Source organism: Lutra lutra, chromosome 1 (genome assembly GCF_902655055.1).
Source record: "Lutra lutra chromosome 1, mLutLut1.2, whole genome shotgun sequence".
NCBI lineage: Eukaryota > Metazoa > Chordata > Mammalia > Carnivora > Mustelidae > Lutra > Lutra lutra.
In genome coordinates this window covers 209,993,860-210,010,507 of record NC_062278.1, presented here as the reverse complement: position 1 = coordinate 210,010,507, position 16,648 = coordinate 209,993,860, and the positions used below count along the sequence as shown (strand labels likewise).

At 55.0% G+C, this 16,648-nt stretch overlaps 1 protein-coding gene across 1 annotated transcript; it reads left to right on the top strand.

Annotated features, from left to right (window-relative positions):
• The first annotated feature begins 280 nt into the window (after nucleotides 1-280).
• MAP1S (microtubule associated protein 1S) lies at nucleotides 281-16,374 on the top strand. Its single transcript, XM_047698137.1, has 7 exons — nucleotides 281-421; nucleotides 1,759-1,860; nucleotides 3,350-3,432; nucleotides 4,224-4,364; nucleotides 4,929-7,290; nucleotides 15,132-15,367; nucleotides 16,135-16,374. The coding sequence occupies exons 1-7, from the start codon at nucleotides 301-303 to the stop codon at nucleotides 16,288-16,290; spliced, it is 3,201 nt and encodes a 1,066-aa protein (XP_047554093.1). The 5' UTR covers nucleotides 281-300; the 3' UTR covers nucleotides 16,291-16,374.
• The last annotated feature ends 274 nt before the right edge of the window (nucleotides 16,375-16,648 follow it).

Sequence of the window (16,648 nt, the reverse complement as noted above, 5' to 3'; positions counted from 1 at the left end):
GTGGTAAGTTCTCATAGAGCACGTGGTAGGCATGCAGTCAAAGCTTGTTGAATGAATGGATGGATGGATGGGCAGACGGACGAAGGAATGATCACTTGGGAAGGGGTGGCCATGGTGGCGATCCAAGAGTCAGCCAACCACTTAAGGGCTCGATCCCCAGCTCCGGAAACCTGAAGGGGTCGACCGTGGCAGATGAGGGGCGAGGAGGCTTCCGGGCGGGGTCTTCAGTTCTTCCGGTTTGGCCCCTTTAAGGGGCGGGGTCAGCGGGGTGGGCGCTCGGAGCGTCAGTGCGGCGCGAAGATGGCGGCGGCGGTGGTGGGTCCCGGGGCGACTCAATCGCCGAGCTCGCTGCTGCTCGTGGTGGGCGGCGAGTGCGGGTGCTCGGGGCTGCTTGCCTATGTGCTGGAGGAGCTCGAACGAGGTCGGGCCGGCCTGGGGGCGCGGGGTGCGGGAGGCGGGCGCGGTCGCTCGTCTCGGCCCGAGGGCCGGGGGGTGGGGCGGCCGGGTTGGGGGCGGGGAGGGGATAGGATTGGGGGGCGGCGAGATCCTAGGGCCGGGAAGCTCGGTCCTCCTCACCGTTAGGCGCATGGCGCGGGTTGAGGCCTTCGGTGCCCACGGAGAAGGCGGTGCCCGGGCCTGGGTTGGGCTGGGCTGCCCCGCCCCGACCGGGGTGCAGACCAGGGACGGGACGCCGGGCCGGGGCTTTGGGACTTGCGTGATTGGGCAACAACGGACGACGGCTCTGCTTCCCGCCAGACTGGCAGGCCGAAGGGAGGGTGGGGTCACCTCGAAGTCACCGGTCTTAGTATCCTGGACGTTCTGGAAGGAGGAACAGGGGTGCGGAGGCTGGGCCAGGAGCCCGGGGGCCCACTTTCCGTTGCACCACAAGGAGCTTGCTAATTGGGGTGTGGGCGGTCGCGGCCTGCCCAGGGGATTTGGCATCTGGGGAGGTGAGTCATAGGTGCACCTGCAAAGTTCACCTGCAGCCACTTGGCACGGTGGAACCGGCGGGCGTGGTGCACCCCGCACCGTGTTTGGAGGGCATTCATTCCTCCCCCACCCAATCAGATGGACAGGGCTTGCGGTCTGGCTCCTGTAAAATGGGAGGGCAGCACACACTTCGGCTCTCATGCTTGGGAATGTCGTCCTCTATGCCTGGGTCCTCCTGCCCCCTCTCCCCCCCACCCATGTGCTGGGATAGTGTGGGGACCACAGGCAGGTTCAGCTCTGCTTTCACAGGGCCAACAGTCTGGTAGGGGGATGGACCCAAGGTGGGCGAGGAGATGGAACAAGTTTTAAGCTCACCTGCTGTCAAGAGTGTTCAGAACGGTGCGAACGGCTGAGGACCTGAATGGTAGAAGCAGAGGGAAAGGCCTCCTGAGAGTGGGAGCAGCTGGTGCAAAGGCCAAGCCGTGGGAGTGTGTCTGGACGGTTGTAGAAGCTGTGAGACCAGTGGTGGGGGTGAGGGCGATGATGGAGGGGACCAAGTGACTGTTTAGGAGGTGGGAGCATTCTTGTTGATGTTGATTCTTCTCTTTGAAATGCTGAGTTATGCTTTGGGTTCCTTGAAACGATGCAGAAAATCCAAGGGCACTTTGAGTGGTTCTGAGTCTCCGGGCTCTTGCATTGGGGGGCAAGTGGAGGGGAGGGGCTGGGATTGTTCCCACTTCCCAGATACTGGTTATTAAATTGTTCTCAGAGCCTGGGAGCCCAGCTGAGTCCTACCTCACTTCTCCTACCCCCCCTCCCTCACAACAGGCATCCGGTCCTGGGACATTGACCCTGGCATTTGCAGCCTTGATGAGCAGCTCAAGGTTTTTGTGTCCCGGCACTCTGCCACCTTCTCCAGCATTGTGAAAGGTGAGACTGGAGACCCTGCATGCCGGAGTTGCTCCCCTTCCATGCATGAGCTAGTCATGTGTTCTCTGAGTGCCAGCTATGTGCCAGGCATGGGGGGGGCGGTCAGGTATGGCTATAAATAGCAGTAATAATACAGCTGCGATCTATAGCATGCAGAGCGGGGCGGGCCCTGACCCAGCTCCAGCCAGCTTACTCCAGCTGTGCACCAGGCAGGAGCTTGTATTTTTGTTCCCATTTTGCAGATGAAGCAGTTGAGGGGTGGGGGACAGGGCAACCTCCAAGGGTGGGTTCTTTGGATCAGAGGCATCTGGGGCTGATGTGTCAAGGGGAGGGAAGGGCCCAGGCAAAGTGAGAAGATACTTGGAAAGCGAGGGGCTGCAAAATGGTCTTGGAAGGTGGAGTGTGGGCCCCCCTGTGGCAGGGACTGTGCCTGGCTCATGGCCGTGTCCCCCATACAGGGCTGAATGCACAGTAGGTGCGCAATAGATGGGAAGCTGGGAAAGGAGCAAGATCAAGGAAAGGGTCAGATGCCTGGGCTAGCCCCACAGAGCCCGGGTGACCCATCGCACGGAGCAGCTGATGGCCGGGTTCCAGGTGTCACCCGAGGCCCCTCTTGCCTCAGCCAGCACATTGAGTCAGCCCCAGGCTGCTGCAGGAGGGGAAGGAAGTGTCCTTCGCCTCATTGTCCTGGCCGTTCCTGGTGGCTTCCTGACCCCTCGCAGGACTGAGGGGGGCGGGGGCTGGAAATCCCGTCTGCTCTGTGTGACTGCGGCAGCTACTTCCTCTCTGTATGCCTTGGTTTCCCCACTGGAATGGGGCAATATCCGTACATGATGATAAGCCTGTGATAAACTGATAAAAGGTTGACCAGTGCCACAAGGTCCCCAGCCTCAGGCCTGGTGCTCCATTTTTGAAACATCTGGGATCTGGGGGGCAGACCAGGTTCAGATTCCAGAATCACCTCCACTCCCCTCTTCATGACCCAGGAGGCCTCCCTGCCCCCATGCTCCCCCATGCTCCTCTATGCTTCCCTATGCTCCCCTCACTCTGGCCTCACCTGCCACTTCCTGATCTTCAGACAGTCCTGCCTCAGAGCCCTTGCCCGTGTCTGCCCTCTTCCTGGTGTACCTCCTTGGCCCTCGCTGGGCTCAGGCTTCTTGCCTATAAAATGGGGGTGACAGCCTTATCCCCCATAGGGCTGACTGCTGTGAATTGGGGCCGGCGAGTAGTGGAGGCCTGTTGTCACTGTTGTTTCCAGTGTGAGGCCTGCCAAGGCAGGTTTCCTATTCTTACCTCATCCTGACCTGAAGCTCGACCATGTGCCTGTTGATCCTCAGATAACCCGCTGGCTAGGGTTCCTGGGAAGCAGAGTCCTGGAGGGGCTTGTGGCTGCCTGGAGTCACACAGGGAGGCAGGGTTCGACCCCAGGACACCCTGGCCCCGCACACACTGCGCAGCCCCAAACTCACTGCGCCCAATTCTCCCACAGGCCAGCGGAGCCTGCACCACCGCGGAGACACCCTGGAGACCCTGGTCCTCCTGAACCCATCAGACAAGTCTCTGTGTGACGAGGTAGGGAACAGTCTGGGAATCTGCTGGGACTGGCGCCATCCCAAGTCCTGCCTTCCTGTGGCCCTGGCTTTATGCTGTTTGAAATCCTCTTGACACCCACTAGCATCGCCCCCTCCTCTAGGAAGCCTCCCTGGAAGGCCTCAGCTGTAGCTTATTCCTTCCTCAGGGGTGTTGGTGGGAGTGGGTGAAGTCAGGAAAAACTGGAGTTTGGGAGGAAGGAATGAGCAGGGAACATCTGGGGGCAGGAAGGTAGGACTTGACTGGTGCTTGCGTCTCGTGCCTCCCTCCTGGCTGGGCCCCCAGAGTTGTCTGAATTGATTTCTTAATATCTCCAGCTTATGGATGTCTGTGTCTTTCTCCCTGTTATCCATGGGAAAGATGAACAAGATAGAGCCCCAGGACACTCCTCTAGAGACCCTTGTATGGGTTCATTCTTCTGATCAAAAACGCTCCATTTTGTTCCCTCGAGGAGTTCTGAAGGAGATAGAGTCAGACACAGAAATCCTCCTTCCCTTGGCACTGGGGCTGGGCCAGAGAGAGAAGTGGGCTGGAGGGAGTCCAGAAAGGTGGGCTTCTTGGAAGAGGAGGCACTGGACCCTGGCTTTAGGTTGAGCGACAGGAGTTTGGGGTGGGGTGCAGGGCTCCAGCTTCCCGTTGAGCACCAGGGCAGGGACGGGGTGCAGTGGTTAGATGCAGATTTGGGGTTGGAGGCCATTCGGTTGGGGTGGGGTGGGGTGTGCAGGCTTTGTCACTGCACAGAGTAGGGGCTTTAACCGTCTCCCCTTCCTCAGCTCCGGAATCTTCTGCTTGACCCTGCCCCTCACAAGCTGCTGGTGCTGGCTGGGCCCTGCTTGGAAGAGACAGGGGAACTGCTGCTCCAAACGGGGGGATTTTCACTCCGCCACTTCCTCCAGGTCCTAGGGGACAAAGAGGTAAGCCACCTCCTCCTCATCCTGCTTCCCCTGGCTCGTCCCCATCGGGCTCTGTGGCTCTAGTGACCTGTTCCCGCCACCCACTACAGTGTGTGATTTGAGGCTAGGCCTGTAGATCAGCAGACCTCCCAGAGACTTCAAGTGACACCCAAGGTGCTAGGTCCCAGGAGGGTAGGGTCCTTTCTAGAGTCCTTAGTCTGGATGGGACAAATGAGCAAAACTATCTGGTAAACCACCTTTTCACATTGAGAGTGATGTAACAGTGGTTGAGATAAGAAGCAGATATGGAGGTAGAGGGCACAGAAGGTCTTGTTGGAGGAAGCTGTGCTGTAGGAAAAGAACAAGTACAAAGGCCCTGGGGTAGGGAGAGTAAGAGAAAGGGTGGGAGAGGGAAGCAGGTGGTAAGGCAAGACCATACATTTCTTTCGACCATGGGAAGGGCTGGGTTTTGTCCCAAGGGTGACCGGGTTGGGCAAGGGATTCTCCCAGGCCCAGGATGCAGGATGGGAGTGTCCTGGCTTAGTTTTCCCAGGGGCTGCTTCTAACTGTTACCCGCTTTCGCAGATCCGGGATCTCCTGGCATCTACACCCCCACCTGCAGACCTGCCCAAGCTCACCATCACCTGCCCGACCTTTGGCGACTGGGCCCAGCTGGCGCCTGAAGTGCTCGGCCTCCACAGTGCGCTCCAGCTGCGATGGAACCCACCTGTGCAGCTGCCAGCATCTGAGGGCCTGCGCGAGTTTCTGGAGTATGTGGCTGAGTCCCTGGAGCCGCCATCTCCCTTTGACCTACTCGAGCCACCCGCATCTGTGGGCTTCCTCAGGCTCGCCCGGCCCTGCTGCTATATCTTCCCCGGTGGCCTCGGTGACGCCGCCTTCTTTGCCGTCAACGGCTTCACCGTGTTGGTCAATGGGGGCTCCAACCCCAAGTCAAGTTTTTGGAAGCTGGTGAGGCACCTGGACCGGGTGGACGCGGTGCTGGTGACCCACGCGGGCGCCGACAGCCTCCCAGGCCTCAACAGTCTGCTGCGGCGCAAGCTGGCAGAGCGCGAGGAGGCGGCGGCCGATGGGGGCTCGGGGGACGACCGGCTTCGCAGGCTCATCTCCCCCAACCTAGGGGTCGTGTTCCTCAATGCCCGTGTTGCCGCCTCGCGGCTGGTGAGTGGTGAGGACGAGGCGGAGCTGGCCCTCAGCCTCTTGGCCCGGCTGGGCATCACACCCCTGACTCTGAACCGTGGGCCGCTCCCGGCCGAGCCCACTGTGCTCTTTCAGAAGATGGGTGTGGGACGGCTGGACATGTATGTGCTGCACCCGCCCGCGGCTGGTGCCGAGCGCACACTGGCCTCCGTGTGCGCCCTGCTGGTGTGGCACCCTGCCGGCCCCACGGAGAAGGTGGTGCGTGTGCTCTTCCCTGGCTGCACCCCGCCCACCCGCCTCCTGGACGGCCTGGTCCGCCTGCAGCACTTGGGGTTCCTGCGGGAACCCGTGGTGACCCCCCAGGACTTGCTGGGACCTCGACGAGCCGAGAGCAAGGAAAGCGTGGGCTCCCGGGACAGCTCGAGAAGAGAAGGCCGGACAACAGCACCCAGCAGGCCAGCCCAGGAGCGCCCTGGGGTGGCCCGGAAGGACCCGCCTCGGGTTGAGGTCCCCCGCAAGGCAGAGAAAGAAGCCAGGGTCCCCCGAGAGGTGAAGAAGGACCCCAAGCCAAGTGCCCCTCGGACCCAGCCCGGGGAGGTCCGCCGGGTGGCCTCTGCTTCAGTCAGCGTGAAGAAGGCAGGGGCCCCAGCAGCTCCCCGACCCCGCCGAGCACCCAATGTCCCTCGCCCAGGTGTCCCAACGGCGGTGAATGGGCCCCGCAGCCCCCCCAGCTTCCGGTGTGGAGAGGCCAGCCCCCCGACAGAGCCCTGCAGTTCCCCAGCGCCCCAGCTGGTGGCTACACCCAGCCAGGAGAGCAGCCTGGAGCTGGAGCTGGGGTTGAGCCCGGCTGGGGAGGATGGCAGCGCCTTGGAGGAGAAGACGCTGGAGCTTCTGCTGGATGCCAGCACCCCCCGGCCACGTACACCCTCGCCTACTGCAGCCCAGCAGGGCCCAGCAGAGAGCAGTGGGCGGCTATCGCTGAGCCCGCTGCGTGGTGGGGAGGCGGGGCCTGATGCCTCACCCACTGTGACCACGCCCTCGCTGCCCGCCGAGGTGGGCTCTCCACACTCCACGGAGGTAGACGAGTCCCTGTCCGTGTCCTTCGAGCAGGTGCTGCCTCCGCCGCCACCTGCCAGTGCAGGCGAGGCTGGGCTGAGCCTCCCACTCCGAGGCCCCCGGGTCCGGCGATCAGCCTCCCCACACGACGTGGACCTGTGCCTGGTGTCACCCTGTGAGTTTGAGCACCGGAAGGCTGTGCCCGTGGCGCCGGCACCTGCCTCCCCCGGCAGCTCTGATAGCAGTGCTCGGTCCCAGGAGCGGGCTGGAGCATCAGGGGCAGAGGAGACGCCCCCCACATCTGTCAGCGAGTCCCTGCCCACCCTGTCCGACTCGGACCCCCTGCCTGCCGCCCCTGGGACTGCAGACTCAGACGAGGACATGGAGGGCTTTGGGGTCCCTCGCCGTGACCCACTGCCCGAGCCCCTCAAGTTCCCCCCGCCGCTGCCCACCCCACCCAGCATCTGCATGGTAGACCCTGAGATGCTGCCCCCCGAACAGGCCCGGCCGGCAGAGGGCCTCAGCCGTACCCGGAAGTCCCTGGCTCGCACTAACCCCAGCACGGCAGCCTCCAAAGCCACTCCAGCTGCCACTGCCAAGACCAAGGGACCGGCTGGTGGAGACCGAGCCAGTCGGCCGCTCAGCGCCCGGAGCGAGCCCAGTGACAAGGGAGGTCGGGCACCCCTGTCCAGAAAGTCCTCAGTCCCCAAGGCGGCCACTCGGGGCCCATCTGGTAAGTACCCAAGACCCAGGGTCCTACAGCGGGTTAGTAGCCCAAGTCTTTGTTCCCTCCCTGCTGTGTGGCCTTAGCCATACCTACCCCCTCTCTGGACCTCTGATTCTCATATAACACGGAAGTTCTGGCTCGCTGTTGAGGCATGTCTACTTCCGAGGCATTTAAGCAGTGCCGTTGGTGCAAACAGAAGTGAGCGGATCTGTCCTCATGAACTTGCTGGGGCCACGGTGAGTAAGAAGAAACAGCTGAAATTAATTTTAATAGCACATTTAACCCCTTTGTATGGAGATTTCCAAGCCCATCGAACCACCAGATTCAATGCTGGGCTGGGAGGACTCAATATACAGACTTCCTTGTGGCTGAACTATATTAATGCAAAAGCGAATGGAACAGAATCAGCGAGGGTAAGGGCGTGGGGTTCCTTGGGGCAAAACCAGGCATAGGCTTCTAGAGCTGCCTCCTAGCGTAGTAGTCACACCAGGTGCCTTAATGCTGGAGCAGCGAGCCTCGGTGACCCGTGGGAGTTGGCGCCTCCCTGGGAGGCTCATTAGAGACGGAGTGCCCAGGGTTTCTGACGGGGGCTGGTCACGTTGGCCCCCTCTGCCTGACACACACCCAAATTCCGGGCTCCTCAGGGAGGGGGAAGCAGGGGTTCAGGAGCTGTGGTGCTGCAAGACCCGTGGGCGCAGCGGGCCACTCTTGTCGCACAGGCAGTGGGGACCTTTCTGAGATCTATTTTCCCCAGACTCCAGCCAGGGGCCACCCTGTAAGTCACCTCTGAGGCCGGCAGTCTTGTGTACGCCATGGTAACTTTTCTCCCAGTTTTCCTTAGTTGTGAAATGTACGCGACGTGACCTCACCTTAGCCGTGCCAAAGTGCACAGTTCAGGGTCAAGCACATTCGCGTTGTTGTGCAACCATCACCAGGGTCCCTGTTTATCTTGCAAAACCGAAACTTTGTCCCTATTAAATACTAACTCCTGTTCCTCCTCTCCCAGTCCCCGGCACCCACCACTCATTCGTTCTACTTTCTGTTTCTATGGCTCCCAACGACACTAGGGATCTTGCGTAAGGAAAATCATACAGTGTTTATCTTACTTCACTTAGTAGAGTGTCTCCGTGGTTCATCTGTGCTGTAGCCTGGGTTATAACTTTCTTCCCTCTTTTTTTTTTTTTTTTTTTTTTTTTTGGTTAAGAATTTCCTTTCTTTTTTTTTTTTTTTTTAATTTTTTTATTTTTTCAGCATAACAGTATTCATTAATTTTTGCACCACACCCAGTGCTCCATGCAATCTGTGCCCTCCACAATACCCACCACCTGGTGCCCCCAACCTCCCACCCCCCATGGAATTTCCTTTCTTTTTAAGGTTGAATATTACTCTGCTACGTGGATGTACCATATTTTGTTTATTCATTTACCTGCTGATGGACACCTGAGTTGTTTCCGCTTTTTGGCTACTGTGGAATCACGTTGCCGTGAACACGGTTGGACGGATATCTTTTGGAGATCTTGCTTGCAATTCTTTTGGGTATATTCCCGGAAGAAGGATTGCTGGATCATACGGCAGTTTTATTTTTGATTTATTGATTTATTTATTTATTTATTTATTTATTTTTCGAGGAACTGCCATACTGTTTTCCACAGCAGCTGCACCATGTTAGACTCCCACCAACAGTGCAGAAAAGTTCCAGTTTCTCCACATCCTTGCCAACACTGCTTTCTGTATTTTTCTGATTGTGGCGGCGTGATGGGTGTGAGGTAGTATCTCACGGTGGTTTTGATTTGCATTTCCCTAATTAGTGAGCACCTTTTTCCTGTACTGTCAGCCATACCACTTATATATCTTTTTTGGAGAAATGTCTGTTCTGTTCAGGTCTTTTTTTTTTTTTCTTTAAAGATTTTATTTATTTATTTGACAGACAGAGATCACAAGTAGGCAGAGACACAGAGGAAGCAGGCTCCCTGCCCAGCAGAGCCCGATGTGGGGCTCAATCCCAGGACCCTGAGACCATGACCCAAGCCGGAGGCATAGGCTTTAACACACTGAGCCACCCAGGCACCCCTGTTCAGGTCTTTTGCCCCTTTTTGAATCTGGTTGTCTTGTTGTTGTTGGGTTATGGGAGTTCTGCATATGTTCTGTACGGTAATCCTTTATCAGATATATGATTTGCAAATATTTTCTTCCATTCTGTGTGTTGCTTTTTTGTTGACAGTGCTCTTTGCACGGAAGTTTATAATTTTCATGAGGTCCGGTTTGCCTTTTCTTTTTTCCCCTCTGTGCTTTTGATGTCCTATCCAAAAAAATCATTGCCAAATTCAGTCTCGTGAAGCTTTTGCTTTGTTCTAAGAGTTCTGTGGTTTTAGTTCTTATATTTTGCTCCTTGATGATTTGAGTTAATTTTTTGCCTGTAGTGCTAAATAAGGGTTCAACTTCATTCTCTTCCATCTGGACATCCAGTTTTGCTAGCACCAGTCTTGGCATTCTTGTCAAACATCATTTCACCATATATATGAGGATCTATTTCTGGGCTCTCCGTTCCCTTGGCCTGTTACGTATCTATCTTTCGTCAGTACCACACTGTCTTGATTGGTATCCCTTTTCCATGAATTTATAAATCAGGAAGTGTGAGTCCTCCAAACTTCATTCTTCAGTATTGTCTTGCCTTCTGGAATCCCTTAAGATTCCATAGGAGTTTTAGGGTAAATTTTTCTATTTCTCTAAAAGGCCATCACTGGCACTTGGCCCGTGACAGCATTGAATCCATAGGTCATTTTAGGTAGTGCCAGCAGCTCAGTGGATAGTAAGTCTCCCAGTCTACAAATACGGTATGTCTTTCTGTGAATTTCTATGACTTTTTTCATTTCTTTCGGAAGTGTTTTGTAGTTTTTGTATATTTTATTTTCTTGGTTAAGTTAATTTCTAAGTATTTTATTCTTTCTTGATACTATTGTAAATGGAATTGTTAATTTCCTTTTTAGGTTGTTCACTATTAGCATATAGGAGCATAACTGATTTGTTTGTTGATTTTGTTATCCAGCTACTTTGCTGGATTTGTTTATTCTAGTAGATGGGGTGTGTGTGTGTGTGTGTGTGTGTGTGTGTGCGCGCGCGTGTGCGCTCACGCATCAGTTGAGTTTTCTACACATAAGAGCATATCCTCTGTGAACAGAGATAACTTTAAGGTATCCAGCACTGTGTTGACTAGAAGTGGCAAAAGCCAACATTTCTTGCCATGTCGTTGTTCTTAGGAAAAAAGCTTATAGTCTTTCACCAAGTGTGACATGAGCTGTGGGTTTCTCATGTATAGCTTGTATTACATTGAGACAGTTTCTTGCTACTCCTAATTTGCTGAGGGTTTTTGTCATGAAAGGGTGTTGAATTTTGTCTAATGCCTTTTCTGTAACAATTGAAATTATTGTGGTTTTTTTTGTTTTTTTTTTGTTTTGTTTTTTTTTTGGTTCATTCTGTTAATCTGATGTACTGTGTTGATTTTTCTCTTATTTTAAGATTTTGTTTTTAAGGGGCACCTGGGTGGCTCAGTCAATTAAGCACCTATCTTTGGTTCAGGTCATCATCCCAGGGTCCTGGGATTGAGCCCTGCATCAGGCTCCGTGCTCAGCAGGAGCCTGCTTCTCACTTCCTCTGCTGCTCCCCCACCCCTGCTGTGCTTTTTCACTCTCACTCTCTCAAAAAAATAAATAAATTCTTAAAAACAAACAAAAAAAGATTTTATTTTCAAGTAATCTCTACACCCAACATGGGCCTACATTGATTTTTCTTTTCTTTTCTTTCTTCTTTTTTTTTTTTCCTTTTTGATGTGTTGAACCATGTATCCCAGGGATAAATCCTGCGTGATCACAGTGTCTGATCCTTTTAATATGCTGCTGAATTTGGCTTGCTAATATTTGTCGAAGATTTTTGCATCAAGGTTAATAAGAGATATTGGTCTGTAGTTTTCTTCATAATGTCTTTGACCTTGGTATCACTGGCCTCGTGAATGAATTAGATGTGTTCCCTGTTCTTTAGTGGTTTTGGTAAAGTTTGAGATGGATCGATGTTAGTTCTCCTTTAAATGTTTGGTGGAAACTTAGTGAAGCCAAGAAGGGTTTTAATTACTGATTCGGTCTCCTTACTAACAATGAATCTGTTCAGCTTTTCTGTTTCTTTGTGATTTGGTCTTGGTAGGTTTCGTGTTTCTAGGAATCTGTGTAATTTTCTCTAGGTCATCCAGTTTGTTGGTTGTACAGCTGTTCACAATACTCATAATGCTTTTTGTCTGTAGAGTCGGTAGTAGTGTCCCCACTTTTACTTCTGAGTCTTTGCTCTTTTTTCTTAGTTTAGCTAAAGGGCTGTCAAGAACCAACTTTTGCTTTTGTTGATTATCTTTTGTGTTTTTCTAGTCTCAATTTTTAAAATCTCTGCTTTTCTCTTTACCTTTTTTTTTTGGCTAGCTTTCCTTTTGTTCTTTTTCTAGTTCCTTGGGGTGAAAGGTTGTCACATTGAGATCTTTTTTTTTTTTTTTTTAAGATTTTATTTATTTGGCAGAGAGAGAGAGATCACAAGTGGGCAGAGAGGCAGGCAGAGAGTGGGGGAAGCAGTCTCCCCGCCGAGCAGAGAGCCCGGTGTGGGGATTGATCCCAGGACCCTGAGAATCATGACCTGAGCTAAAGACAGAGGCTCAACCCACTGAGCCACCCAGGCATCCCAAAAGATCTTCTTTTTTAATATAAACATTTTTAGGTATAAACTTTTCCTTTATCTCTGCTTTCTCTCAAAGGGATTCCCTCTTTGTCTTTCAGCAGTCAGATTATAGTGGGTCTCACTGTGGATCTCTTTGAGGTCATCCCACTTGGAATTTGTTGAGCTTTTTGGACGTTCATATTAACACCTTTGATCAACTGTGGAAAGTTTGGGGCCGTTATTTCTTCAAAGAGTCATTCTGCTCTTTTCTGTCCTGGGACTCCATGTGCGTGTTGGCCCTTTTAATGGGGTCCTACAAGTCCCTGAAGCTGCTGCTCACTTTCTTCCGTCATCTCTCCGCCTTCCTCGGACTTGATAATTGTTCTCATCCTATCATCAAAAATCACTGTTGGAATCATGAATTGAATTCCTCTGGTGAATTTTCATTTCAGTTATTGTACTTTTCAGCTACAGAATTTCTTTTGGGTTTATTTCTGTGTTTTCTCTGTCCTCAGTGACATTTGTTTCGTTTGTGCAACGTTGTCTTGCATGTCTTCCTTTCTTTCTGAGAGCATCTTTAAGACCGTTGCTTTCAAGTTCTTGTCCAGTAAGCCTGCCATCGGGCCTTTCTGGTTTCCGTTGATTTTTTTTTCCTTTTTTTCCCTTTGAATAGGCTGTACTTCTCCTGTTTCTTTTTATGCCTTGTGGTTGTTGCTGTTGCTGGAAACTGGACATTCAGATATAATAGTGTGTTAACTCCAGAGATCCAGATCTCCCCCTTCCCCAGGGGGAGGTTTACATGGCTTCTCTGGTTAATGCTGGGTGCTGCTTCCGTGCTGGAGGTCAGTCTGCAGGGGAATGGAGAGTCTTCTCAAGTCCTCTCTGAGCCTGTACCTTTCTCCTACGTGTGTGAGGACTACGCTAAATCCCCTGTATACAAAGTGGTTTTTGTTTTTTTATTAAGTTTTTTATTTTAATGCCAATCTAGTTAACATTCGGTGTTACATCAGTTTCAGGTGTACGATAACAGTGATTCAGCGCAGTGGCTTTTGAATGACTTAGTCCTTGCATGTCTGGCTCCCAAAAGGGGGAAAGAAAAAAGCGAAAAAGGAAGGGAGGTGGGAGGGAGAAAAGGAGAGAATATGTTCCCAGTCTCTCAGTCTCCTGTAAGTCGGGCAACGTAAGTTGGGGAGGGACTACCGGCGCGACTGTCCTGTCCTCTGGGTCAAAAGGCAGATTCCCGCCGTTTCCTGCTGCACCGTCATCCCCGAGTCCTGCTGAGTTCACTCTGTCCTACCTCCCGCTCTATCAGAATATTCCAGCGTGTCATCGATATGAAAAATTACGAGCTAGTTCTGCTTCCTGTTGCCACACCAGGTCCTGGATGCCTGGGGGCGCCTGGGTGGCTCAGTTAAGCGTCTGTCTGTGGCTCAGGTCATGATCTTGGGGTCCTGGGATCGAGTCCCATATCAGGTTCCTTGCTCAGCTGGGAGCCTGCTTCGCCTGCCACTCCCTCTACCTCTGCCTGCCACTCCCTCTACTCGTGCTTATGCTCTCTCTCTCCAAAATAAATAAATCTTTAAAAAAAAAGAAAAAAGCCCTGGGTGCTCGCATGTGTTTTGCAGCCCCTGCTCGTCTCAGCGCGTGCCTGCCACATTGCAGTGGTTGGTGACACCGCAGAAGGACCCAGGGGCTCATGGGAGAGCAGTGATGATGGCTGGCAGTGATCATAGCTCAAGCTCGTGTCCCTGAGTGCTTGCTCACCTGTTCCAGGTGCCTGGGTGTCCCTGACCGTGGCTCTGGCTTCTCTCGACCCGTGGCCTTTCGTTGGCTCCTAGCCTCAGTGCCCACCTGAGCTGCCACTTCTTACCCTTGTTGGGCACATTCCAAGGGAGGCACCTGAGGAGCCCTTGTGAGATTTGGAAGGTCAAGGGTCCCCAGCACGGTGGCAGGTGGCTCCCTGGGCCTGTGGGGCTGGGCTAGCACCTGGAGGCTGGGAGTCCTCCAAGGCCCGGTCTGCCGGGCCATTTGGCCACTTGGGGTCTCCTCCTACCACCTTGGACAGACGGACCCTCTGTGCTAGTGTCCGTGAACTGCGCCTTAAAAGAGCCAGAATATGAACGTTTTCAGCTCTGCAGGCCAGATGGCCTCTGTCCCAACAACTCAACTCTGCGCCGTAGCAGAAGAACAGCCGAGGACGTAACCGGACGGGTGTCTGGTAGAACTGCATGGACGACAGCAGGCGGTGCGGAGGGCCCCGCTCTGTCCCTGTCCCGCTCCCCTACGGCTTCCCTTCGCTCTTCTGCCTCCATGGCTCCTCTCTCCCGTGAGCCTCCCGTCGCCATAGGGGCTTCTCTTCCTGAGTCTTAAGATCCTCACCGCCGCTGTTCCCAGCAGTGAGTGAGGGGTGCTGCGTCCCCAGAGCTGGGGGAGTCATTCATTCTGCAAATGCCTTGGCAGCCCTCTGGACCCACACGCTGAGCTGGGCGGTGTGTGTGATCATAGGGTGCCAAGCATCTGGCCGCTTTCCTGGGCCTCACGTCCAGGTGTGTCCTCAGTCAGTTGCTTATGAGACACACTGAGGACTGGGGGCCTCATCCCCCTTCACCGAGACTCTGGATTCAAGGCCATGGATGAGGCTCTGAGAGCCATGCCACGTCCTGGCTCTTTCTCTTGTAGTTCTGTCCCTCCCACACCCACTCTGTCTTCCCATTGCCCTTGGCGGCAGGGATTTTCGTCTCTCTTGCTTACTGCTGTGTTTCCAGTGCATATTGGCCAGGAAGGCTCGATAAAGGCCACTTGAGTAGTTGAACAGGTGGATGCTGCAGAAGCAGCACATTGTTCTAGGTACCGGTTGCTTTGGGAGCCGAAGCTCTAATACCTCCTCTTCCAGGAAGCCATCCCTGGTTGCCCCGTCCTACCCTCCTTACCTTTGGCCCTGGGTATCTGCACCCAGGGACTAGCCCCTGAGGATATGACCAGGGGTATCTGCAGAGCTCACTGAGTAACTGTCCACACCAGAGAGAGCTTATCAACTATAAGATAGAACGGGCCTTCTTCTGAGGAGGGAACCACTTGGAGAGGTGTAGGGGAAGCTGGGGCTCGGCTCCTTCCTGGATCCAGGAGCTCAGGACTGACATCGTCCTTTTCACCTGCAGGGTCAGCTGGCAGCCGACCAGGTGGGTCGGCAGCCCCTCCTGGCTCCCCCGTCTACCTTGACCTGGCCTACCTGCCCAGCGGGAGCAGCGCCCGGCTGCTGGACGAGGAGTTCTTCCGGCGGGTGCGTGCGCTCTGCTACGTCATCAGTGGCCAGGACCAGCGTAAGGAAGAGGGCATGCGGGCTGTCCTGGACGCCCTCCTGGCCGGCAAGCAGCAGTGGGACCGTGACCTCCAGGTGCGTGACTACTCCAGGGCCTCAGGCAGTCTTGGCAGAAGGTTGGGTCCACGCCTCCTGCAACCTTCCCGTTGAACGTCATCTTATGAGGTTTGTGCGACCCTCAGCCATCTGCAGAGGGAGTGGGGCTCAGAGAGACTCAGCTGTGCCCCCAGGGCCACGGAAGTGAACGCAGGCGCGGAGGCCCCCCTGCTCCCAGACTCTGTTCCTGCTGCGTCCACCTGGTCTGTCAGCAGCAGCCTGGGGGCGGCGCTGGGTGGGGAGGAACAGGCGGGGTGTCCCTGCGGCTGACCAATTGGAATGTGGAGCCTTTGGGCTGCATTTGTCCTCAGAGGAAGCCTTGAGGCAGAGCCTTGGAGCAGGAGACAGGTTTGGGTGGAAGCAGGAGCTTCCTGGCCCTCGTGCTGCCTGTGAGCGGGCTGGCACCCAGCCTGGAGGGAGCCCCGCAGCCTGGAGGGAGCCTGGAGGGAGGGTCCCAGGCGCAGGTCAGGGCGGTGGAGCAAACCTAACTGGTGCAGGGGAGGAGCTGGAGGGAGGCCTGGCGTCTTGTGTCGTGAGAGGCTCCCTTCCCCTGGGTGCTGCAGAGAAGAGGAGGGACTTCAGGGCTGGGCTGGCCCCCAGCTACAGACATCTGGGTAGGGGAGAAGGGAAGCCGAGCAAACATGCTCAGAGGAGGAGGGCCTGAGGTGCTGGAGTGGAGCTGGGGCCCGGGCCAGGAGGGCCAAGGGTGCTTCCCCTCACCTCCGGGCCGTCTGTCCCACCCGCAGGTGACCCTGATCCCCACCTTCGACTCGGTGGCGATGCATGAGTGGTACGAGGAGACGCACGCACGGCACCAGGCTCTGGGCATCACCGTGCTGGGCAGCAACAGCACCGTGTCCATGCAGGACGAGGCTTTCCCCGCCTGCAAGGTGGAGTTCTAGCCCCGTGCCCGCCACCCAGTCCCTCAGCCCGGAGTCGACCACTGCCTGAGAGTCCCCCGCATCAGAAATAAACCAGGTACCCCACTCGGCTGTAGCCTTCGTTCCTTCTGCTGACAGGAGACTTGGTGGCATCCGGGGGTGTCATTGCCATTCTGCCGGCCTCCCAGTTCAGGGGCAGCCGCAGGAGCCCCCAGGTGAGGCACGCTCCGGCCTCCATGTTGCGGATGGAAGGACACAGGCCCAGGGGTGGGTGGGCCTCTTGGGCAGGGACCACCAGCGGCTGCTGTGTGCTGCCGACGGTGAGGGGCTGACTTTCCCAGTGGGGAAGCTGGTTCCCCTGGGTAGCTGCTGGACCTCC

What these genes read in the sequence shown, in the direction of transcription:
- MAP1S (XM_047698137.1), top strand. Translation starts at nt 301, where the DNA reads ATGGCGGCGGCGGTGGTGGGTCCCGGGGCGACTCAATCGCCGAGCTCG. An exon ending in CTTCTCCAGCATTGTGAAAG is followed by an intron (nt 1,861 to 3,349) that starts GTGAGACTGGAG and finishes ATTCTCCCACAG; the next exon opens with GCCAGCGGAGCCTGCACCAC. An exon ending in GGCCACTCGGGGCCCATCTG is followed by an intron (nt 7,291 to 15,131) that starts GTAAGTACCCAA and finishes TTTCACCTGCAG; the next exon opens with GGTCAGCTGGCAGCCGACCA.